This window comes from Microcaecilia unicolor, chromosome 1, assembly GCF_901765095.1.
Source record: "Microcaecilia unicolor chromosome 1, aMicUni1.1, whole genome shotgun sequence".
NCBI classification, from domain to species: domain Eukaryota; kingdom Metazoa; phylum Chordata; class Amphibia; order Gymnophiona; family Siphonopidae; genus Microcaecilia; species Microcaecilia unicolor.
The window spans coordinates 684,430,497-684,456,534 of record NC_044031.1 but is presented as its reverse complement, the minus strand read 5'-3'; the positions used below and the strand labels follow the sequence as shown (position 1 = coordinate 684,456,534).

The 26,038-nt window shown below is 48.5% G+C and overlaps 1 protein-coding gene across 4 annotated transcripts in view; it reads left to right on the top strand.

The window, feature by feature from the left end:
* CSNK1G1 (casein kinase 1 gamma 1) overlaps positions 1 to 26,038 on the top strand; it is a 424,976-nt gene that overhangs the window by 142,193 nt on the left and 256,745 nt on the right. For 3 of the 4 annotated variants that reach the window (XM_030188070.1, XM_030188057.1, XM_030188064.1), the window contains exon 2: positions 4,213 to 4,657. The exons of the other annotated variant lie outside the window; for it this stretch is intronic. In XM_030188070.1, the coding sequence (XP_030043930.1) occupies positions 4,471 to 4,657 (187 nt within the window). In that variant the 5' untranslated portion in view covers positions 4,213 to 4,470. The remainder of the gene's footprint in view (positions 1 to 4,212; positions 4,658 to 26,038) is intronic. 4 annotated transcript variants of the gene reach the window in all.

The following is a 26,038-nucleotide window of genomic DNA, read 5'->3' as shown; positions in this document are numbered from 1 at the left end:
ATCCCTCCGTCCCATCCATCTTCTGCTCCTTCCCTCTGCTGTGCCTGACCTCTCCCAATCCCATCCATCTCCTGGTCCATCCCTCTGCTCCCCACCCCTCGCAGTCCCATCCATCTCTTGCTCCTTCCCTCTGCTCCCAGTCCCATCCATCTCCTGGTCCTTCCCTCTGCTCCCAACTCTCCCAACCCCATCCATCTCCTGCTACTTCCCTCTGCTCCCCACCCCTCCCAGTCCCATCCATCTTCTGTTCCTTCCCTCTGCTCACCATCCCTCCGTCCCATCCATCTTCTGCTCCTTCCCTCTGCTGTGCCTGACCTCTCCCAATCCCATTCATCTCCTGCTCCTTCCCTCTGCTTCCCACCCCTCCCAGTCCCATCCATCTTCCCTCTGCTCCCCCCCCCACCCCCCCCCCCGCGAGGTCCAAGATGGGACTCCGTTTACCCCCTCTCTTCCTCCCTCCCTCCGGCGCAGGCAACAGTCTTCAGCTTTTTCAGCGTTCCTGGCAGCGGTAGCGATGTACACGCTGCCTTCGGTCTGCCCCGGAAGCTTTCTCTTCAAGTTCATGTTCCCACCTATGCGGGAACAGGAACTTGAAGAGAAGGCTTCGGGGCAGAGCCAGAGGCAGCGTGTACAACGCTACCGCTGCCAGGAACGCTGGAAAAAAACTGCTGCCTGCGCCGGAGGGAGGGAGGAAGAGAGAGGGGTAGATGGACACGCTCCTCTCCATCCGCTTGGCTTCCCTGCCCTCTCTGTCTGCGTCCCGCCCGAAAGGAAATGACGTCAGAGGAAGGCGGGACGCAGACAGAGAGGGCAGGGAAGCCAAGCAGACGGAGAGGAGCGCGTGCCTGCATGTGTTTTTTTTTTTTTTTTAAACTAATGGCGCGGCGGCGCCTCGCATCGTTTGGGGGGGCATTGCCCCCCCTCGCCCCCCCCAGTCTACGCCTATGCTTACAATACATCATGAATATTGGAAATATATAATATATATGTATATATATGTATATAATATAAATGTATATATTATATGATAATATATACATTTAGTATTATGGAAGGATATTGGGTAACATGATAATGATAAAGCAGAGTCTTGTGAGGAGAGGATGTAAAGTACATGTTAACATACTTTCTAACACTGTCAGATTTGGAGACATCTCAAATGAGATTATATTTTTCTTTGTAATATCTGTCTTGCCAATGTTTTCTTCTGCCTATCCTTTTTTTTTCCAGCATCTCTCAAAGCTATTTCATTTCTGTAATAGTCATGCTTTCCACACAGTTGGCTGTACAAGTCTGTGAAGCAGAAATACTGGTTACAGGCTTCCCCTTTTCCTGCTTTTTCCAGACCAAGGTTGCCTTTCCTTTCAGATTGGGCTACCTTACAGCAGACCTGTCCAACATTTGACCAGTGAGCCAGAACCTTGCCTGCCAAGTGCTTTTACCAGGTCTGCAGAAGCTTGGAAATTCTTGTTCAAACAGCAGGATTTCTGCTTCTCCACCGTGACTTGACTCTCTGGAAGCTTAGCCATCTATCCCCCCTTCAATCTGTCCAAAATTCCGCAGCACGTCTTATCTACCGCGTGAACCGATACTCTCATATCACCCCTCTCCTCAAGTCGCTTCACTGGCTCCCGATCCGTTACCGTATACAGTTCAAGCTTCTCCTATTGACCTTCAAGTGCACTCAATCTGCAGCCCCCCATTACCTCTCTACCCTCCTCTCCCCGTATGTTCCCACCCGTAACCTCCGCTCTCAGGACAAATCACTCCTATCCGTACCCTTCTCTACCACCGCTAACTCCAGACTCCGCCCCTTCTGCCTCGCATCACCTTATGCCTGGAACAGGCTTCCCAAGCCCATACGCCATGCGCCCTCCCTGCCTATCTTCAAGTCCTTACTCAAAGCCCATCTCTTCTCCCTTTGCTTTTGGCGCCTAACCACCTTCCCTATTCATGTTACCTACACTGACTACAGAGTTTGTAACCTTTAGATTGTAAGCTACCTACACTGACTACATAGTTTTGTAACCTTTAGATTGTAAGCTCTCTTGAGCAGGGACTATCCCTCCCCATGTTAAACTTGTACAGCGCTGTGTAACCCTGGCAGCGCTATAGAAATGCTTAGTAGTAGTAGTAGAGTCGCACGATGCTGGAAGTTTGGGTTTGTCTTGTGGTTTCAAGTCTCATGAGAGACTTGAAACAGTGTGACCAGCCTGAACTTCCAGCACCATGTGGCTCAAGCTTGCAGAGAGGCCAAGCAGGGTTGCCAGGTGGAAAAATTTTTTCCCGCCCAAAGTCAAACCCCGCCCCTGACACCCCAACCCTTGTCATCACCCCGCTCCCGCCGTCATCGGCCCCGCCTCCCCCGTCATCGGCCCCGCCCAGAATGTCACTAACCCCGCCCCCCCGCAGCTGAAAAAAAAACGCTTAAAAAACCGCCCAAAAGACCCAAAACAAGCCCAAAAAACCGCAACCCGCCGCGGGCAAAAATTTCCCGCGGCGGGTCGCTGAAAACCGCCCACCTGGCAACACTGGAGCCAAGCTGCAGCAGGGAAGTAGGAATACCACTGTTTGTTCTGCAGCTGAAGCCAGGTGATAGGAAAGACTGGGTGAAGGCTGGGGGGGGGGGGGGGGGTAACACAGAGAGAAAGAGACAGAGGGCCAGATGCACCAAACGAGCCATTAACAAGCAAGTAGTAAACCCTGGCATGCACTAAAAGCCATTTTCCTATCATGGTAGCAGCTAATGAAAACGGAATGCAGATGATTATAATGAGCTGCACTACCGTTGCAAGGCTATTATAATGAGATGCACTAACGTTTACCGATTCCCCTTACCGTGGAAAACCTGACGTGAGGTCTGCACCTCTCGTTAGGCTGGGGCTGCTGTGAACGGACCCATGGAGACCAGTGGGAAAAGCGCCTAACACACATGTTAAAAAAAAAAAAAAAGAACAAGCTGTGTGTCCCAAGTGCTCGTCAGGGACGTCCTTGCCTAACATGGTCGTCCTTCAGGGACTTCCCTGACGAGCACTTGGCTTTCTTTTTTCCCTTCCGATGCCGCCTTGACCCCCCCCCCAAGGTCGCCGTCGCCACTACCCCCTCCCCCCTGCTTTGAAATGACAGCTTCCCACAGCCCCGGCCTCCCCGCCACCCCCTTGAGGTTGTTGCTGCTGCCCCTCCCCTGCCCCTCCATCTGCCACCGGGCCGGGCCCTCACAGCGCTTCTCACCTCTGTGTGAAGGCGCTGCAGCAGGCAACAGCTGATCGCCTCCCTTCGCACTTCCCTCCTTTCTTCTCTGGCTCGCCCTCATCTGATGTAAGTAACTTACATAAGTAACTTACGTCAGAGGAGGGCAGGCCAGGGAGGAAAGAAGGGAAGTCAGAAGGAAAGCGATTAGCTGTTGCTTGCTGCAGCGCCTTCACAGAGGTGAGAGGCGCTTTGAGGGCCCGGCCGGGTGGAGGGGGGGGGAGCGGCGGGGGCGGGGCCTCTGGGATGTGGAGGATGGCTGGGAGGCCGGGGCTGCGGGAAGCTCTCATTTCAATGCAGGGGGAGGGGGGGAAGACGTCCATAAAGGACGTCCATAGGCACAGCTCGTCTTTATATATATATATATATATATATATATATATATATAGGACGTCCTTGGCATGCGCAGAGCAGCCAGCATAACGCTTGGCTGCTCTGCGCATGCTCGACAGGCCGACTGTTTAACAATGGAATAGAGAATGCAAGTGAGCTAAAACGAGCAGCTCGTTTGCATTCCTATTCCTTGATGCATGCCCGTTCCTTACCGATTTGCTAAGGGACTCGGTAAGGGAAGGGCTTTAACGATTTTTTAGTGCGTCTTGCTCAGAGTGAAGACTGGGGGGGGGGGGTACATGAGAGAGAGACTGGATTTTCTCAAAGTGCATGAGTGTGTGATTCTCAGGAAAAGAGTGTGAGAGCATGTGCACATTTTACATGTGTGTTGTGGCCCTCTGAATGTTATAAAACATAAAACGTGACCCCTGATAGAAAAAGGTTGATCAAGTTTGCTTTACAATCAAACATGAAACTTTTTCAGCATATACAGTGGATCTCTTATGTAGCAGCTGTTGTAGAACATCATTTAGAATGCAGCAGCCTAATTTGTTCTTGCTTGTTCTTTTTTTTTTTTTTTCTGTAGTATAATTCACTTCATTTAAAAATGTTTACTTTTCTTTTTCCTAGGGCTCGGTGGGTCTTTCGCTTTGGATGATCTTAAAACCTAGTCAATGAAATTAATGTGTAATGAAGATCCACTAAGCAGGCTGGATATGGCTCCAAGGAAACACCAAGCATTTATTTGATTCTTACTGAAAACTTACATGCAGAGTGAACCATTTGGATCCTGTTGGATTTTATATATCTTATATATATTACTGTTTTTTGGAGCAGGAGCTCAGATAAAGGACTCTGCCAGTTTTCCTGGCAGGGGCTTGGTTTTGTATGATCATGGACCATTCCAATAGGGAGAAAGATGAAAGGCAGCGGGCAACTAAAGCATTGCCAGTGAGGAGTGGCCATAGTTCACGACCATCCAGCTCAACAACATCGTCTGGTGTTCTTATGGTGGGACCCAATTTCAGAGTTGGCAAGAAAATAGGATGCGGAAATTTTGGGGAGCTCAGATTAGGTAAGAACTTTGTGGTTCATATGAGACACTTCCTTGCTCTTGCACACAAATATAGAGTACATAGGTTCACAGTCCATTTTAAAAATGATTTTTTTCTTCATTAAATATTATAATTACAATTTATCTAGCCATAACATCTGTAAGAGCTTTCAAGAGTAATAGTTTCTTGATCAGGTCAACATTTAACTTGTACAGTATAATTTGGGTTTTTTTCCCCCATTGTCATTGCTTCTCTTATTGTGTCCTTGTGACAAGTCAGTGATGAGGCATGCAGATGAATTCACAGATTGATAGGAACCTGACAGAAGTGGTATTGAGAACATGTCTGCTAAGGCCTCTGAAACTGAACTGAAACCATGGTCTTGTTTTACATATGCCACCTGGGCTGAGATTTGAGCCACGGGTCTGTAGGTGAAACACTATAAAATTTTGCGACTGTTCCCTAGAGACATCCAGAAAGGAGTGTAATTCAAGAGTTCTGACACAGGTAATTTGTTTTAGAGTATTCTGTCAGTTCACTTTTAAAGACATCTCCACAAAACGGAGCGTTACTGTTCTGTTTATTTTCATGTGATCTGGTAAAACTCTTTACTATGTCTATTGAATTCTGTATTGTAGCTTAACTAAAATATTGAGAGAAGCACACAGTATGGGGAAAGGGGAAATGGGACTTGATATACCGCCTTTCTGAGGTTTTTTCAACTACATTCAAAGTGGTTTACATATATTTAGGTACTTATTTTGTACCAGGGGCAATGGAGGGTTAAGTGACTTGCCCAGAGTCACAAGGAGTTGCAGTGGGAATCAAACTCAGTTCCCCAGGATCAAAGTCCACTGCACTAACCACTAGTCTACCTAGTCTGTTTCAAAGAATATGCTTGTTTTATAGTAGTAAAATTCAGCAAAGATCCAGATCTAGCTTTTAGTAGAAGTTAAAATGGGTAATATTCATATACCTTGGTGCAAGAGAGACACTTAGTTGCTTTGGCAAAATTACTGTGTAAATATTTATGATAGACCAGTTTTGCATTACGATTAGCACATATGCTGTGGTATCTGTGGCATATATAAACATGACCAAGATAAAAGCTTGTAGAATGAATTTTATGATTAAAAGCATGCAGATGCAGAGTGCTCACCAAATATCCTGCAAATGTACTGTCAAACTTTAGTTATGAAAGGCCACCATTTGGTTGTCTGGGAAGTAGCCACACTTATTATTTATGCAATAGCTCTTAAGTTGTAGATTGAGTTCTGTATTTTGGTTATTCTGAAAAACAAATTGTTGGTGATCATGTGCTCGAGTTTGGTGCATTTTTGTCATGTAGAACAATGATAGCATAAAACAGATCTTCTATTTATATTGAGAGAAATGTTGGGCTTTTCTTTTTTTTCTGTAAAGGAAGTTGGCCCAAAAAGTGAATTTAATTAACAGGTTTTTCAGAACTCTTTGAATTGGAGTCAGTAATTCATTGCTGTCAAGCATATCAGCTTGCCTTAATATTCTAATTTGGCTGCTTGCTTCTAACATTGTGATGTGAATTGAGATGCCTTTGAGTTTGGACATTTAAAAGTACTTAACCAAAATTGTGAGTTGGCTAAGTTTAAATTGAAATGCTAGCTGCCATTGTATAGTGTTGAAATATAGCACCATATATACACACTGGAGGAAGAAAAACTTGTAATTACATTTTCAAATGAGTATTTCCATATGTAAAAAAAACAAACAAACAACCTTTTATTTCTCTGGGCAGTCTTTCTCCTGTGGAGCTTAAAAGGATACTAAGGTGCTGCGTACATCTAGTCTTATAGAAAAGATAAGTAATAGTAGTAGTATTTTCAAAGCACTTAGACTTACAAAGTTCCATAGGTTGCTGTGGAACTTTGTTTCTCCGAGGACAAGCAGGCTGCTTGTTCTCACTGATGGGTTGACGTCCTCGGCAGCCCCCTCCATCGGAAAGTTTACTAGCAAAGGCCTTTGCTAGTCCTCGCGCGCCCATGCGCACTGCGCATGCGCAGCCGTCTTCCCGCCCGAAACCGGCTCGAGCCGGCCAGTCTTCTTTCGTCCGCGCTCGGTACGGTCGTGTTACGCCGTTCGTGCCCCAGAGAGTCGACCTCGCGCGTCCTTTTCGACGTGTTTTTTCTTCTTTTTCGTTACAAAAAGTTCGGGAAGTGTTCCGGAAGACCCTTTCGGGTTTTCTGCCCTTCCCGTAATTTCTCAGCTTTTGCCCCGTAAGTTTTCTTTCGTTGTCGGGGTAGGCCTAGTTTGGCCTCGGTCGAGATTTTTTCTCCCCTTAAATTTTGGTGCTTCAATTTTCGCCATTTCGGCTTTTGATTTCGCCGGCGTGATTTTTCCGCCCATGACATCGAAGCCTTCCAGCGGCTTCAAGAAGTGCACCCAGTGCGCCCGGGTAATCTCGCTCACTGATAGGCACTCTGCGTGTCTTCAGTGTCTAGGGGCCCAGCACCGCCCTCAGCAGTCTGTGTTCCCTGTTACAAAGGCGGACTCAGGTAGCGAGATTAGCCCAGTGGAACGTTTTGTTCTCGGGCTCTTCGTCGACATCGGCACCGGAGGCATCGAGTGCATCGACGTCGTCAGCGTCCGGACCATCTTCCTTGGCTGCCGCTCCATCGACTGCATCGAGGCATCGGACCTCTGCATCGGCGCCGAGGCATCGGACGCCTGCATCGACCTCTCAGCCTTTTTCTGCAGCCACTCTGAACGAGAGCCTCCGGGCCGTTCTCCCAGAGATTCTGGGAGAGCTGTTGCGCCCTACCCCTCCGGTACCGGCGGTGCTTGCGCCTCCGGTACCGTCGAGCGTGGCGCCGGCTGGCCCATCGCCCAGGTTGAGGTCCCCGACGCGACCGCGGCCACCTCCCAGGAAGGCTCCCCGACTACGTCGGCGGAGGGAGCTTCGCCGATGCGGGCGAGGGAGTCTACCTCTCGACGCCCCCACCGTGGACGGGGTTCCACCGAGTCGAGCAGGGCGAGGTTGCAGACACAGGTTCGTGAACTTGTGTCTGACACCAAGGGTGAGGCCTCGTGGGAGGAAGAGGAAGATCCCAGATATTTCTCTGACGAGGAGTCTGAGGGTCTTCCCTCTGATCCCACTCCCTCTCCTGAGAGACAGCTTTCTCCTCCCGAGAGTCTGTCTTTTGCTTCCTTTGTCCGGGAGATGTCTACGGCCATCCCCTTCCCGGTGGTTGTGGAGGACGAGCCCAGGGCTGAAATGTTTGAGCTCCTGGACTATCCTTCTCCACCTAAGGAAGCGTCCACTGTTCCCTTGCACCATGTCCTAAAGAAGACATTGCTTGCGAACTGGACAAAACCTTTAACTAATCCCCACATCCCCAAGAAGATCGAGTCCCAGTACCGGATCCATGGGGACCCAGAGCTGATGCGCACCCAGTTGCCTCACGACTCTGGAGTTGTGGATCTGGCCCTAAAGAAGGCTAAGAGTTCTAGGGAACATGCTTCGGCGCCCCCGGGCAAGGACGCTAGAACCTTAGACTCCTTTGGGAGGAAGGCCTACCATTCCTCTATGCTCGTGTCCAAGATGCAGTCTTACCAGCTCTACACGAGCATCCACATGCGGAACAATGTGCGGCAGTTGGCGGGCTTGGTTGATGCTCTTCCCCCTGAGCAAGCCAAGCCTTTTCAGGAGGTGGTCAGGCAGCTGAAGGCGTGCAGAAAATTCCTGGCCAGAGGAGTCTATGACACTTTTGATGTTGCGTCCAGGGCCGCTGCTCAAGGTGTGGTGATGCGCAGGCTCTCATGGCTGCGTGCCGCCGACCTGGAGAATAGACTCCAGCAGCGGATTGCGGACTCGCCTTGCCGTGCGGACAACATTTTTGGTGAAAAAGTCGAACAGGTGGTAGAGTCTCTCCACCAGCGGGACACCGCATTCGACAAATTCGCCCGCCGGCAGCCTTCAGCCTCTACCTCTACAGGTAGAAGATTTTTCGGGGGAAGGAAGACTGCTCCCTATGCTTCTGGTAAGCGTAGGTACAATCCTCCTTCCCGACAGCCTGCGGCCCAGGCTAAGCCCCAGCGCGCTCGCTCTCGTCAGCAGCGCGCGCCTCAGCAAGGCCCCGCGGCTCCCCAGCAAAAGCAAGGGGCGAGCTTTTGACTGGCTCCAGCAGAGCATAGCCGACATCCAAGTGTCAGTGCCGGGCGACCTGCCGGTCGGGGGGAGGTTGAAAGCTTTTCACCAAAGGTGGCCTCTCATAACCTCCGATCAGTGGGTTCTGCAATTAGTCCGGCAAGGATACACCCTCAATTTGGCATCAAAACCTCCAAATTGTCCACCGGGAGCTCAGTCTTACAGCTTCCAGCACAAGCAGGTACTTGCAAAGGAACTCTCCGCCCTTCTCAGCGCCAATGCGGTCGAGCCCGTGCCATCCGGGCAAGAAGGGCTGGGATTCTATTCCAGGTACTTCCTTGTGGAAAAGAAAACAGGGGGGATGCGTCCCATCCTAGACCTAAGGGCCCTGAACAAATATCTCGTAAAAGAAAAGTTCAGGATGCTTTCCCTGGGCACCCTTCTCCCCATGATTCAGCAAAACGATTGGCTATGCTCTCTGGACTTGAAGGATGCCTACACTCACATCCCGATACTGCCAGCTCACAGACAGTATCTGCGATTTCAGCTGGGCACACGCCACTTCCAGTACTGTGTGCTACCCTTTGGGCTCGCCTCTGCGCCCAGGGTGTTCACAAAGTGCCTAGCTGTGGTAGCAGCGGCACTTCGCAGGCTGGGGGTGCACGTGTTCCCATATCTCGACGATTGGCTGGTGAAGAACACATCCGAGGCAGGAGCCCTGCAGTCCATGCAGATGACTATTCGCCTACTGGAGCTACTGGGGTTTGTGATAAATTATCCAAAGTCCCATCTTCTTCCAATGCAGAGACTCGAATTCATAGGAGCTCTGCTGGATTCTCGGACGGCTCGCGCCTATCTCCCAGAGACGAGAGCCAACAACTTGTTGTCCCTCGTCTCGCGGGTGCGAGCGTCCCAGCAGATCACGGCTCGGCAGATGTTGAGATTGCTGGGCCACATGGCCTCCACAGTCCATGTGACTCCCATGGCCCGCCTTCACATGAGATCTGCTCAATGGACCCTAGCCTCCCAGTGGTATCAGGCCGCTGGGGGTCTAGAGGACGTGATCCACCTGTCCACGAGTTTTCTCAAATCCCTGTATTGGTGGACGATTTGCTCCAATTTGACTCTGGGACGTCCCTTCCAAATTCCTCAGCCACAAAAAGTGCTGACCACGGATGCGTCCCTCCTGGGATGGGGAGCTCATGTCGATGGGCTTCACACCCAAGGAAGCTGGTCCCTCCAGGAACGCGATCTGCAGATCAATCTTCTGGAGTTACGAGCGATCTGGAACGCTCTGAAGGCTTTCAGAGATCGGCTGTCCCACCAAATTATCCAAATTCAGACAGACAACCAGGTTGCCATGTACTATGTCAACAAGCAGGGGGGCACCGGATCTCGCCCCCTGTGTCAGGAAGCCGTCAGCATGTGGCTCTGGGCTCGCCGACACGGCATGGTGCTCCAAGCCACATATCTGGCAGGCGTAAACAACAGTCTGGCCGACAGGTTGAGCAGGATTATGCAACTTCACGAGTGGTCGCTCAATTCCCGTGTGGTACGACAGATCTTCCAGGTGTGGGGCACCCCCTTGGTAGATCTCTTCGCATCTCGAGTGAACCACAAAGTCCCTCAGTTCTGTTCCAGGCTTCAGGCCCACGGCAGACTGGCATCGGATGCCTTCCTCCTGGATTGGGGGGAGGGCCTGCTGTATGCTTATCCTCCCATCCCTCTGGTGGGGAAGACTTTGTTGAAACTCAAGCAAGACCGAGGCACCATGATTCTGATTGCTCCTTTTTGGCCGCGTCAGATCTGGTTCCCTCTTCTTCTGGAGTTATCCTCCGAAGAACCGTGGAGATTGGAGTGTTTTCCGACCCTCATCACGCAGGACGAAGGGGCTCTTCTGCATCCCAACCTCCAGTCTCTGGCTCTCACGGCCTGGATGTTGAGGGCGTAGACTTTGCCTCTTTGGGTCTGTCAGAGGGTGTCTCCCGCATCTTGCTTGCTTCCAGGAAAGACTCCACTAAGAGAAGTTACTTCTTTCATTGGAGGAGGTTTGCCGTCTGGTGTGACAGCAAGGCCCTAGATCCTCGCTCTTGTCCTACACAGACCCTGCTTGAATACCTTCTGCACTTGTCTGAGTCTGGTCTTAAGACCAACTCCGTAAGGGTTCACCTTAGTGCAATCAGTGCATACCATTACCAAGTGGAAGGTAAGCCGATCTCAGGACAGCCTTTAGTTGTTCGCTTCATGAGAGGTTTGCTTTTGTCAAAGCCCCCTGTCAAGCCTCCTACAGTGTCATGGGATCTCAATGTCATTCTCACCCAGCTGATGAAACCTCCTTTTGAGCCACTGAATTCCTGCCATCCGAAGTACTTGACCTGGAAGGTCATTTTCTTGGTGGCAGTTACTTCGGCTCGTAGAGTCAGTGAGCTTCAGGCCCTGGTAGCCCAGGCTCCTTACACCAAATTTCATCACAACAGAGTAGTCCTCCGCACTCACCCTAAGTTTCTGCCAAAGGTCGTGTCGGAGTTCCATCTGAACCAGTCAATTGTCTTGCCAACATTTTTTCCCCGTCCTCATTCCTGCCCTGCTGAACGTCAGCTGCACACATTGGACTGCAAGAGAGCATTGGCCTTCTATCTGGAGCGGACACAGCCCCACAGACAGTCCGCCCAATTGTTTGTTTCTTTTGATCCCAATAGGAGGGGAGTGGCTGTAGGGAAACGCACCATATCCAATTGGCTAGCAGATTGCATTTCCTTCACTTACGCCCAGGCGGGGCTGGCTCTTGAGGGTCATGTCACGGCTCATAATGTTAGAGCCATGGCTGTGTCGGTAGCCCACTTGAAGTCAGCCTCCATTGAAGAAATTTGCAAAGCTGCGACGTGGTCATCTGTCCACACATTCACATCTCATTACTGCCTGCAGCAGGATACCCGACGCGACAGTCGGTTCGGGCAGTCAGTTCTTCAGAACCTGTTTGGGCTTTAGGATCCAACTCCACCCCCCGAGGGCCCTGTTTGTTCTGTTCCAGGCTACACTCTCAGTTAGTTGGTAAATTTTTTAGGTCAATCTCAGTTATGTCCTCGCCGTTGCGAGGCCCAATTGACCATGGTTGTTGTTTTGAGTGAGCCTGGGGGCTAGGGATACCCCATCAGTGAGAACAAGCAGCCTGCTTGTCCTCGGAGAAAGCGAATGCTACATACCTGTAGAAGGTATTCTCCGAGGACAGCAGGCTGATTGTTCTCACCAACCCGCCCGCCTCCCCTTTGGAGTTGAGTCTTCCCTTGGAGTGTATTGTCTTGCTACATACTGGACTGGCCGGCTCGAGCCGGTTTCGGGCGGGAAGACGGCTGCGCATGCGCAGTGCGCATGGGCGCGCGAGGACTAGCAAAGGCCTTTGCTAGTAAACTTTCCGATGGAGGGGGCTGCCGAGGACGTCAACCCATCAGTGAGAACAATCAGCCTGCTGTCCTCGGAGAATACCTTCTACAGGTATGTAGCATTCGCTATGTGTAAGTGCTTTGAAAATGAGCCCCCGTGTATAATAATTTCATGGTAGGCACAACAGGGAGCTAGAAGGTAGTAGTGTGTATGGTAAGTTCCAAATATTGACGCAAATGGTCATTCATTCATTCATTCTTTTTTTCTCATTTACTATCTGAATTGAAAGGTAATGCTCCTCTTCTTGAGTGATAGCGCCATACTTAAATGCTTTGCAGCCCTGCCTAGTATTTCATGCCAGCAAACCTTTTGTTTGTTTGTTTATTTTTTTGTCACTAGGTCAAAGTACTTCTTTAAAAAACAAAAAACAATTAAACATGCTATTAATTTATCCTAGCAATATTTGTCTCGGTATTGCTTTTCTGTGCTTTATGCACTTATGCCTGATTTATCAACAGCTTTCCCTATTGGCAAGATTCAGTGTTTTTGCAAAACTTATATCCATCTACTATTTATAGCTCCTGGTCCATAGTGTTTGTGTGGGGTTTTCTTTTTTTTTTTTTTTCTTTATTCAAGGCTCATCCATTTTGTTAGGATATCAGTCCTTTCCTAAAAACATCCTCTGTATGCCACTCCCCTGGGTTGGTGAGTATGTAATTTTCCCTGTTTAGTTCACAACCAGTGTCTCTTCCCTCCCACTCTTAATCCCAGGTCCACATATCAGTGCAGCCATTGCCCAGATATCCTATGTTACCTTGATCCTACCAGATGGATATATTGCTATATCAGACCAGTTAATGTACAAAAAACACATGGCTTGGAAAAAAAATCCACAAAACCCCCACCCACCACAAAATGGAGTTCACATTGTAGAAGAAATTACAACCCCCTCCCTCTGAAATTCAACTTTGATACAATTTAAAAAAAAGTAATGATAGAGATTCCAGTTTGGGATATGAGTAAAAGAATTTAAGAACACACCCTTTTTCACCTAATTATTTTTTTCATTTTTGCTGTGTTAATGTTTTTGAAGTATTAAAGTTGAATAATTTTTTTTTTTTGAGAGGGGGTAGTTTTCAGACCCACACAGTTGACATGAGGCATTTATAGTCCTACAGGCCATCCCAGCTACATGAGCACCTCTGTCTCTGCTTTGTAACTAGCAGAAAGTTAATTTCTTTCATTACAGTCTATGCTTTTGCTTGGAATAATCTCTAGACATATCAGGATTGGAACAGGCTCCAGAAAGTCAGAAGATAAATCAGACATAGTTCAGGAACAGTAATCACAAGGTAAACCAGTAGCCCTCATCACCTGAAGGGTATTACCTGATGATGATCCTTGCTGTATCCTCTTGGCGTTTTCGGAAAATGACCCCTCGGCTCCAGAATTCCTTTTTCATTACAAGGTTTTCGTCTTGTGTATTATTTTTCAGGTATTTGAATGTCTGTATACAGTGGTGTGCTGGTAAATGTTTAACAGGCTCTCTCCCCGATCCACCTCTGCGCCCCCCCTGCGTCCCCCGCAAAATTGCAGAGCTGGCTATAGCCGGGGAGAAAGCCTGGGGGGGGGGGGCAATGCATTACTCTCTCCAGGAAAAAAAATGATCCCAGGTTCCAATCTAATTCATGTTTAATGTGGGCTAAAATGCCATAAATAAGTAAATAAATATAAACTTTTAACGTTGAGCACCTGATTCTCAAAGTGGACATATTCCAAACACTATAATGAAAATAAAATGATTTTTTCTACCTTTGTTGTCTGGTGACTTTGTTTTTCTGATCATGCTGGCCCAGTATCTGATTCTGCTGCTATCTGTTCCAGTGCCGTAGCGAGGGCTAATGGCACCCGGGGCGGGTCGCCGCTGTGCATCCCCCCTGGGTGCAGCATGGCGCAACCCCCCCCCCCCCCCCGGACCGCATTCTTACCTGCGGGAGGGCCGATCCGCCCCGAGTGCACGTCACTCAGAGCTGCGTCGGCCCCGCTGGTTCCCTGCTCTCTCTGCCCCGGAACAGGAAGTAACCTGTTCTGGGGCAGAGAGAGCAGGAAATCAGCGGGGCCGGCACCCCCCGAGCGCGTGCACCTGGGGCGGACCGCCCCTCCGCCACTGATCTGTCCTCTTAACTCCGTTTCCAGGGCTTCCTTTCCATTTATTTCTTTACTTTCCTCCTTTCTTCTTCATTTCTTGCCCTACATCCGTAAGTAAAAGCTGGGTCCTCCGCAGACTTGACCAGTGGATCCAGCTTCTGCCTATTTTCTCCATCCATGTGCAGTTATTCTCCTCTGTTCCTTTTCCCTCATCTCATCTCCTTCCTCTCTCTTCCCTCCCCTCCATCTATGTCCAGCATTTCTTCTCTCTCCCTTCCCCTCCATCCATGTGCATCTCCTTCCTCTGTCTTCTCTCCCCTCTACTCATGTCCAGAATTTCTTCTCTCCCCTCTATCCATGTCCAGAATTTCTTCTCTCCCCTCTATCCATGTGCATCTCCTTCCTGTCTTTCTTCCCCTCCATCCACCCATGTCCAGCAACTCTTCCCTCCCCTGCCCTCCCCTCCATCCATCCATCTATGTCCAGCAACTCTCCTCTGCCCTCCCCTCCATCCATCCATCTATGTCCAGCAACTCTCCTCTGCTCTCCCCTCCATCCATCCAAGTCCAGCAACTCTCCTCTGCCCTCCTCTCCATCTATCCATTGTTGTCCAGCAACTCTCCTCTGCCCTCCCCTCCATCCATCCATCCTTGTCCAGCAACTCTCCTCTGCCCTCCCCTCCATCCATCCATCCTTGTCCAGCAACTCTCCTCTGCCCTCCCCTCCATCCATCCATCCTTGTCCAGCAACTCTCCTCTGCCCTCCCCTCCATCCATCCATCCTTGTCCAGCAACTCTCCTCTGCCCTCCCCTCCATCCATTCATTCGTCCTTGTCCAGCAACTCTCCTCTGCCCTCCCCTCCATCCATTCATTCGTCCTTGTCCAGCAACTCTCCTCTGCCCTCCCCTCCATCCATTCATTCGTCCTTGTCCAGCAACTCTCCTCTGCCCTCCCCTCCATCCATTCATCCGTCCTTGTCCAGCAACTCTCCTCTGCCCTCCCCTCCATCCATTCATCCATCCTTGTCCAGCAACTCTCCTCTGCCCTCCCCTCCATCCATTCATCCATCCTTGTCCAGCAACTCTCCTCTGCCCCATCCTCCCCTCCCATTCATATCCACCTGCTCACCCTCTTCTCCCCCCAACATCCCCCTTTTTCTTCCTGCCACTGTGCCTCCCTGTGGGGTTTAAATCTCTTTTATTATCTCCGTCGAAGCGGCCGCATCATTGAAAGCCCTGCCCGTCTGTAGCCTTCCTTTCGTGAGTTCGTTCCCTCAGAGTCCTGCCCCTGCGGAAAGAGGAAATGACGTCAGAAGGCGGGACTCTGAGGGAATGAACTCACAAAGGGAAGGCTAGAGGTGGGCAGGGCTTTCAATGACACGGCCGCTTCAACGGAGGTAATAACAAAATATTTAACTCCCCCCCCCCCCCCAAGGACGGGGCGGGTGCAGGCAAACGTGGGCTGTGGGAGATGAGGTAAGCATGGCTTGTGATGCCCTCCTGCCATGCTTACCTCATTTACTGGAGCCGGCTTGCCGTGCAGAACAACCGGCTCGCAAGATCTTAAAAAAATTTAACAACCGGCTCTTGTGAGCTAGTGCGAGCCAGCTCCAGCACACCACTGTCTGTATATTTAGTTTCTTAATAGTGTCATCTGAGAGGGAGAGTTATGAGTCTACATTGCAGTTCTTGTGCTACTCGCACAATAAAAGCTCCAAATATAGCTGGGCAGTTCATAGCTTTCTATGTGATAATGCATATAACTTGACTAAGACAGTAAGATAGAGCTTTTAATTGGGTGCTTAGTTTAAATACACATATTTACTATACAATGCCACTGCATAGTATACCCTCATATATATTACTTAAATATGAAATCATATATAGAAATTACAGAGATCCAGATCAAGTATGGCAAGAGGGGGACTGATGAAAATCACTTATCCTCTTAAGTACTCATGTGCCACATCCCAACTCTTCCAGGACTTGGGAGTGGAGGAATAGCAGGAGCTGTCCTGTGGTTGTCATCTGCTCTGTGTAATCTGTGATGTTGTCAGTTACCTTCCAGAAGGCTGGTCCTACAGAGGATGTGTTCCCTGGCCTCTTCCTGCTCTTTATACTGTTACTAATTTTGCACCCCAATTGGTCCACTATGAATGCCTCTGCTCTGATTGGTTCCTGTAGTATACATCTCTGCTGATTGGCTCCTTGTGCTTATATGAACATTGGAACCCCCTCTCACTCTGTCCCTCGTAAGTATCAGAGTGCCTTGTTGTTTGCTAATTTGGTGTTAGACCCTTGCTAATCTTCTGGTAATTAATCTGCTCTGCTTGCCCAGATTCTCGCCTGTTCCTGGACTTTACCTCTGCCTACTGATTTGGGTTTGGTTCCATGCCTTGTACTTCTCCTGCTTTCACCTTTTACAAGATGTCCAATGTTTCCTCAGCTATGTTAGGATCATGTTGGGACTGTGCCTGAAGTCCGGGCAGCATTTGAGTACTAGAGGGCTTATATTGAAGGGAAAGGAGGCTGCTATTTATGAAGAAGCACGTCACTGGTCTTTGGTATTTTCAAACTGTGACAGATGGCACTCACAAGCAACTTTAAAATTCACAGCTCAGCGTTGCTTCTGATCTTTCGTTCGTTCGTTTGTTCTTTCATTTGTTTGTTCTTTTCTTATTTCTTCCTTTCTTTTGTTCGTTCTTTCACAAAATCACCCCACAGAAGTCCTACTTTGCGAGCTCTGAAATTGTTCATGGTCCCAGCACAGATTAGCAGAGTAGTCAGCAGCAATGGGACAGCTTCTATTCCCTAGTTAGCTATGAAGCAAGGGGAATGGATCCTGGGGAGGAGAATGGAGCGAACAGTCAGCAGATATGGCAGGCAGATGCTGGGGGTGGGGTAGGGGGAGGAGAACCTAGAGGTGGGTGCTGGGGGTGTGGGGTAGGGGAGGAGAACCTAGAAGTGGGTGCTATAGAAGAGGAGGGAAGTGGTGGGAGCAGATGCTAACAATGAGGTGGGAACAGTGCTGGAGATAGTGGAGAGAAGTAGGAGGTTCCACTGCTCTGGTTGTATAGGCTAGGGCAGGTGCAGTGGTGGAAAGGGAGTAAAGGAGAGGCAGAAAGTGGGTAGATAAAATGAAGGCAGATAAAGATCAAAACAAAACAGTGGGCCAGTTATCTTTGTTACTTTAAAGTAGGGATCACACTGGCAAGAAGACGTCAGTGTGAAAGCCAGAACCATTATTGGACGAAGTATCCGGTGCCCAGCACCCTGGACAGTGAATTAGTGAGTCCTTTTGCAATGATGCATCTTGTCTGCAGATCAGATCATCATGTGTAACTAGAACAAAGTCTGATTCCTCTGACTTGCTCTCTCCCTAATCCAGAGTCTCTCCTCACTTTTTCTTTGCTGATCTCAAATCCCATCATCCTGCCTCTATTTCTCAAAGCCAGTTTAATACTCCTTCACCTTCCACAGAATCTTGCTGCTGGTGTCATCTCTGGGGCTGCTCTTCTGTTTTTCTTCCAGCATCATGTGGCTCCAAGGGAGTTTGTCGCCCAGTATCCAAATTCCTTCATGGTTATATCATTGCCTATCCAGTGTGCACATCTATACTATCTACCATCCTTCCCTCTTCCCTAGAAATCCTATGTACTTTTCCCAAGCTTTCTTGAATTCATATACAGTTTATCTCCACCTCAAGGGGGTGTGTCGGTAGGGTAGTGAGGGCGGGATGGGGGTGTGCTCACGAGATGGCTGGCTTTGCCCAATAATGGAAATAAAAAGCCAGGATTGACAAGCATTTCGCTGGCTTTACTTGGTCCCTTTTTTTTCACGACCAAACTTCAAAAAGGAGCCCCAAATGACCATCCGAGGGAATCGAGGATGACCTCCCCTTACTCCCCCAGTGGTCACCAATCCCCTCCCACCCAAAAAAAAAAATCCAAGTGCTCGTCAGGGACATCCTAAATCAAAACTATTTTTGCTCAGCTTTTTCAGTAGTACCAGTGGGATTTGAACCGGCCACCTCTGGATTAAAAGACCGGTACTCTAACCACTTGGCCACAGCTCCACTTACTTGGATGTCCCTCCCTTTTGATTATGCCCCTTCAGGTCTCTCTCAGCCAATCACAGACGGGTCTCTCTCAGCCAATCACAGCGCATTTAGCATTTAGTTCGTTTCGACACAGCGTTGGGTTCGGTCTTTCTTCCTGATTGCAGACGTCTGAAGCTCCAGAGTCGGGTACGCCTGCTGTTGCGCGTGCCTCGTCCTTGGGATTATGCCCAGCTGCTAGGGTTGATGACATACACCCTGGAAGTGGTTCCCTGGGCAAGGGCACATATGCGATCTCTACAACTTTTCCTGCTAAGTCACTGGACCCCGATCGCTCTCTCTCTCTGGAGTACCAACGTAGGCTGCCTTTGTTCCCTGGTGCAAAGCGCAGCCTGGCTTGGTGGCTTTCTAATGACAATTTGCGCTCGGGGATGCCTTTGGCGTCCTCTTAATGGCTGCTGTTGGTCACTGATGCCAGCTTGACAGGTTGGGAGGCTCATTGCTTCAACTGCTATGCACAGGGTCAGTGGACAACTACGGAAGCAGGGTGGTCCATCAATCACTTGGAACTGAGAGCAATTTTCCAAGCCTTCCTTGCCTTCTGAAGGACGCTGGAAGGATAGCCAGTCCGAGTTCTCTCCGTTGCCTACATCAACCTCCAGGGAGGCACTCGGAGCAGAACGCTGGCTGCGGAGGTGGCCAACGTTCTCGACTGGGTGGAGCATCACCTGGTGCTGTTGTCATCAGCCCATATTGGGCAAAGTAACGTTCAGGCCGATTTCCTCAGCAGACATTGTCTCAACCCAGCGGACTGGGAGCTGGCAACAGAAGCCTTTTCTTCAGATTTGTTGCAAGTGGGGGACTCCACACATCGATCTCATGGCGTCCAGTTCAAAAGCCAAGGTGAATCACTTTTTCAGCAGAAGGAGAGATCCCCGTTCCGTAGGGATGCATGCCCTGTCTCAATCGTGGCCATCGGATCTCCTTTATGTGTTCTCTCCTTGGCCCTTGATAGGGCGAGTTCTTCATTGGATTCGTCTGCACCCATGGGTTGGTGATTCTAGTTGCTCCGGATTGGCCGTGTCAGCCGTGGTATGTGGATCTCAGGTGATTGTTGGTGGCAGCTCCATTTTGCTTGTCCCTCATGCTACATCAGGGTCCAGTGATTGTGGAAGATCCCTCCCGCTTTGGTCTTACGGCCTGGTTATTGAGAGGACAAAGTTGAGGAAGCAGGGCTATTCTAACAATGTGATTGCTACTCTGCTGCAATCCTGCAAGCGGTCCACTTCCGCAGCTTAAGCTCGAGTATATGGCGTACCTTTGAATCGTGGTTCGCCGCAAGGTCTTCATTGCCGCTGCTTCCTTTGGTCTCGCAGTTGTTGGATTTTTTTGCAGGAAGGATTACAGAAGGGGCTGGCCTACAATTCCCTTTGGGTTCAGGTGTCAGCATTGGCTTGTTTCCAGGAGTGAGTGGCCGGGTCTTCCCTGGCTGCTCACCCAGATTTTGTCCGTTTTTTTGCAGGGAGCCTTACATCTTTGCCCTCCTTTGCATACTCTCTGCTTGTCTTGGAACTAGGGGGTGGTTCTGAGAGCGCTCCAGGAAGTTTTTTTTGAGCCATTCAAGCGCGCATCGGAGAAGGATTTGACGCTCAAAGCTGTCTTTTTTTTGTAGCCATGACTTCAGCACAGAGAGTGTCAGAGCTTCAGGCTCTTTCCTGTTGGGATCCGTTTTTGCAGTTCTCAGAATCCGGACTTACAGTCCGAACTGTGCCTGCCTTCCTTCCTAAGGTGTTTTTGGCATTTCATCTCAATCAGCCAATTTTTTTGCCATCCTTTTGAAAGGAGGATTTTCTGGATTCATTTGGGCAGTTGTGTCTTTTGGATGTTTGTAGAGTTCTGCTTCAGTATTTGCAGATGTCGAATGACTTTCAGTACTCCGATCATCTTTTCATTTTATTGTTGGGACCAAGGCTCAGTTGTTCTGCGTCTAAAGCCACCATAGCTCGCTGGCTTAAGGAGGCCATTTTTTTCTGCTTACCTGCTGTCAGGTAGGTCTCCACCAGAGGCGTTTAAGGCACATTCCACGTGGGCGCTGGCTTCCTCGTGGGCTGAAACAGGTGTCTTCTCACTTCAGGAGATCTGTCGGGCGGCCACTTGGGCTTCTCATCTCTCCTTTGTTTGGCATTATCAGCTGGATGTGGCAGCACAAGAAGATGCGTGGTTTGGGGCACAGGTTCTCTCCCAGGGAGCCGCATGTTCCCACCCAGTTTAGGGAGTGCTTTGGTACAGCCCACCAGTTCCTGGATTCATCTGCTGTTGATAAGGAAAAATTAGGACTTAACTGATAACTTTTTTTTTTTCTTTTAGTCACAGCAGATGAATCCAGGATCCCTCCCTGTCGGCCTTTCTGTACAGATGTTTTCCTTCACGCAGAGTTTTTATACAAGCACAGAGATTCTATAATGACAGTTATGTAGCAGGAGATTGATATGGTCTCTCCTTCGTTCATGTGCCTTGCTCCGGTTCAGGGGGCAGTTGTTCACTTTGGGGAAAGTTTGTGTTGTGTTTCTTCATTGTTCTGCTTTGGAATGTTCATATACTGAAGAGGAAAGGAGCTGGACATCCAGGGTCACTGCCTTCTTTCAGTGTCCTCTATCTCCACCTGCTGGTAGGTGGCTACAACCCACCAGTTCCTGGATTAATCTGCTGTGACTAAAGGAAAGAAAATGATCAGGTAAGTCCCTAATTTTTCCATATTCCCCCAAACCATCTGTTTTCCAAGCGGAAGAGTCTTAAACGTTTGAGCCATTCCTTATATGAGATCATCCCTTTAATCGTTTTGGTCACCCTCTTTTGAACTTTTTTTCTAATTCCACTATATCTTTGTTGAGATATGGTACCAGAATTGGACACACTATTCAAGATGAGGTCGCACCATGGAGCAATACAAAGGTATTATAATAGTCTTTCTTACATTCTATCCCTTTCCTAATAATTCCTAGCACTTTTTTTTGGCCACTTCCACACAGAGCAGAAGATTTCAATGTGTTGTTCACAATGACACCTAGATTTTTTTTCCTTGGGTGGTGACACCTAATGTGTAAGCTAGCATCAAGAAACTGATTTAGATTATTCTTCCTAATGTGCATCACTTTGCATTTGTCCATATTAAATTTCATCTGCTATTTGGATGCCCATTCTTCAGATTTCCTAAGCTCTTCCTGCAATTTTTCAAAGTCCGCATGTGTTTCAACAACTTTGAATAGTTTTGTTATCTGCACATGAGGTGTTGGAGCAGCAAGTGTGTATCTTCCTGACTTTCCTTGTATTCATACCTAAACCAGGATACATGTGTTTACCTTACTGACAAACTATCTCCTGGCTGTTTTCTTAGCTGTGCAGCCCCAAGGGCACCGCAATAGATCTCTAGCCACAAGCGCCCCTAGGGTCTTAGGTTTGAGCCCCATCAGCTCTGATATCTGGGGACATAAATGAGTTTTGTTTGCTTTTTTTTTTAACATCTTTATTAATGAACAAGCAGTAATGATGATAAAAAATAGATGACAAATGCATTTCAAATCTCATTTTAAACATTCTTATCCCAGTGCTCCTCCCAGTAAATTCAGTCCCCCAAAGCAGCCTCCAGACCTGGTGTACTCTTACCCAAGTCTAGAGAGATCTGTGTTCAGGATGGATACAGCCAAAGGTAGTCAACGGTTCAAAATTCAACTTCGAACCCTGTGTGGCATGACATTCCATAGCGACTTCCAAATTTGTTGAAATGTCTTCCAGCAACCAGGATGGTTCCAACCCACCTTTTGCAGTTCCAGAATCGTAATAGCATATACCAAGTTCAACCATTGTCACATTGGGAGCCGTACTACTCAGCCTTTGTAAAAGTATGGTATGTCGTGTCAACAAAAACATATAAAACAATAAAATCCATTTTGTTCTATTTGGTTTAGATGCTATAGCCGTATAATCATCAGATAAGTTGACTTGTTGTTGAAGAGATAAATGGATCCTGTAAATTTGCTGTACTTTAATAGAGATATCCAAAACTTCTGAATAGTTGGTCTACACATTTTGATATGAAAAGAGTTTTTTATACACCCCAATGATTTTTCTTTGGAAGAATTTAAAACTAAGTTTGGGGATGAAGGGGAAAAGTTTGAGCTGTTAGACTGAATGTTTGCTTTTACGGAGCAATTGCAAGTCAATAGTTAAGATATTTACAAAGATCAGAATTCTGAATAGTCAAGTTGATAGAGGTTAGTTACCTTGGATTTTGATATTAGAGCGCAAAAGGAAGTATAGTCAGCATTGATAGAAACATGATTCAAGGTGACATGTGATATGCTCAGATAAACTAGAGATATTAATCAGAATTTAGAGAACAGTTATAGGTAGTGACAGTTCATCTATCCCATGTGTAGAAATAAGGGCCAACAAGTGGTAGGTGAGATCATTTTAATCTTATCAGATAACTTAATGTATCTGTGACAAGGTCTTGAGAGTTAAACTCCGTTCACCAGGTCAGTCAGCGGTCTGATATTGTTAATCCAGCAAAAAGCTCTTATATACCACTTGTTTGTTTGACTCTAAATCCATTTGGATAGATAGAAATAACACAGCAACCACTATAATATATTCTGTCCCATATCTGCTATTTATATTGCATGGATATTCTTGTGTGAAAGGTGGCAATTTTCATGATATTGTGAAATTATATTTTGTGTTTAATCTGCTCTGTACTGACTGGATATAGAACTGCTGCTCTCTTAGTAGCTCATTATTAACTAAAGTCCAAACTCCTGCAAAAAGGAAGGTCAAAACTGGAAGATTGTTGACATATCAGGAATGAACTTGAACTCAAAAGCTCATGTACTGCCATATATTTTCCATGAGTCCTTTAAAAGGTACTGCAGGGTATAGAAATTCACATGTGGAAAAAATGTTGCTTGCCCAACTAGAAATTCTTAGTTATCCCTGAACAGTTCATACAGGAAAAAAATGTAAATGTGCTTTGCAGGCTTGGTTCTGTTACCAAATCTTTTATTATCCTACTAGTAAATCAGGCCCGTTTCTGACACAAATGAAACTGGCGCTAGGAAGGTTTTCCTTGGAGTGTGTATGTGTGCGAGAGTGAATGTGCGAGTGTGTGTGTGTGACAGAGTGAGTGTGGGTGCGAATGTGTGTGTGAGAGTGTGGTTGAGACAGCGTGTGAGAGTATGTGTGTGTTACAGAGACTCTCTGTGAGACTGCTGCCTGGTGAATCTTTTCTGCCCTCTGCTCTGTGGTTTCTCCCTTCCGATATCTTCTCTCTTTCAGGCATTTGTGTGTTTATTTCTGTCCCAAGGTTCTATTATCTTCTCTGTTGCTTCTGTGACTATTTCTCTACTTCAGGAATCCTGTATGGCTGCTTTGTAGTATGATGTCGTAGCCTTTTGCCATCTTCTACTGTCCTCTGAGCTGCTGTGCTCTTTCAAGGTTTCTTCTGATCTCCCCCACTCTGGGATCTTTCCTGCTCTTTCTGAAATGCAGTTTGAAGGTAGAAACAATGCTGGAATCCAGTGTGACAGTGTGAGTTGAGTTTGCTTCTTATAGGAGCCTGTAGTACTGTTCTGTGCTGTAAGCATAGTTCTGAATTGCAGTGCAAAGTGCCTGTCTGTGTCTGTGTTTCGTTAAAACGCCCCTGATGTTCAGAAGCATGCACTTTCCACATAGAGGTCTAATCGCTGCACCTCTGAACTATATACCAGCTCTGGCTCTTGTTTTCAGTGGTGGCGAAGTGGGGGGTGGTGGAGGGGGGGAATGGTGGTGATCCTGGGGGAGGGGGAGGGCGGGAGGGCGGAACAGGGCGTGAGGAAAGCCAGCTCGCTGTTCAGATTAGCTGGGCTCCAAGGGTGGGAGGGCTCCGAAGGCGGGGCTATGAGAGCGAGTGCGATTCCTGTGGTTTGCTCCTTCTCTTGACGTCGCGTTAGCTGGGCTCTGAGGGCGGGAGGGCTCCGAGGGCGGGGCTATGAGAGCGAGTGCGATTCCTGTGTTTTCCTTCTCTTGACGTCGCTTTAGCTGTGCTCCGAGGGCGGGGCTATGAGAACGAGTGAGATTCCTCTGGATCGTGTTGCTTTCTTGTGGTTGGTTAGTGTCGCTGGTGACGTACCAGGAAGTGCCGACGTCATTTCATCACACGGAGAGCACGAATGGCTCAAGGTTTAAGTGCCACGGAGTCAGCTTCAGAACATTGGAGGTGCTTTTTATTATATAGGATATAATAATTCTCACCTCCAACGTTCTATCTTGCTGCCTGTGTCAGTGGCTTTCTTTGGAGTTGGTCTGCTAGGCTCCGAAGCCCAGGCTGATGTTACACGCAGCACTGACCAACTGCACGACAGCAGCATGAGGCCCCTCCCCCAAGGTCGTTGCCACCCCCGCCGATCACCCCTCCACCCACCCAGGATGTCCAGCAAATGCTTCAGGGCATGCAGGAAAGATCCCCAGTCTTGCCTGCCTGCCCGCTGCCGGTGCTGACCCTCCCCTGCTGATGGATTGCTCTTCAAAATGGCCGCTGAGACTGGGGATCTTTCCTGCCTGCCCCGAAGCATTCGCTGGACAACCTGGGTGGCAGGAGGGGAGGCAGGGGAGAGAGGAGAGTCGCTGGACATGGGTGGCTAGAGGGGGGGCAGGGGAGAGAGGAGAGTCGCTGGACATGGGTGGCTGGAGGGGGGGCAGGGGGAGAGGAGGGTTGCTGGACATGGGTGGCTGGAGAGGGGGGCAGGGGGAGAGGAGGGTCGCTGGACATGGGTGGCTGGAGGGGGGGCGGGGGAGAGGAGAGTCGCTGGACATGGGTGGCTGGAGGGGGGGCAGGGGAGAGAGGAGGATCGCGGGACATGGGTGACTGGAGGGGGGCAGGGGAGAGAGGAGGGTCACTGGACATGGGTGGGCTGCTCACTGAGAGTCTGTGTATCGCACACATACTCTCTCACACTCTGTCTCACACACATTCTCTCTCTCACACACACTGTATCTGTGTGAAACACACTTTCTCTCTCTCACACTCAGTGTCTCAGATACACAGTCGCACACGCTCTTTCTCACAGACACACTCGCAACCAGTCTCACTCTCTCTTTGTCATACACAGACACTCGCACATTCTCTCTCTCACACAGTCACTCTCACACACACTCTCTGAAACATACACACTCCAAGGAAAACCTTGCTAGCGCCCGTTTCATTTGTGTCAGAAACGGGCCTTTTTTACTAGTTTATTAATAAATGTGGTATTACATGCTTCTTATGGTCAGCTGTGTAATCACTTTTGAAAGACCTTTTCCTCCTGCTTCATCTGTTTGCCTTGCTATATATAGTTGCACCACACCTTCAAAAGGTAAAAGTAACATAAGAAATGTAGTAATGGAGAATTCCTGGTGCACTGGACCTGACTAAACTGTGCTGAACTCTTAGACAGCTGTCAAAAGTAAGGCTGTTCTGATGTGGCTTAGTTATGTTAGGAAGATGCACGAAAATCTCTAGAAAAACAAACAAAAAAAGTAGGGGTAAAGTGAGGGTCTTGTTGAAAAGGATTTGAATTTTAACTCACACCTTTCTCAATAGTTCAAGGTGAGTTACATTTAGGTATGGTAGGTATTTTTCCTGTCCTCACAGGGCTTACAATCTAAGGTTGTATTTAAG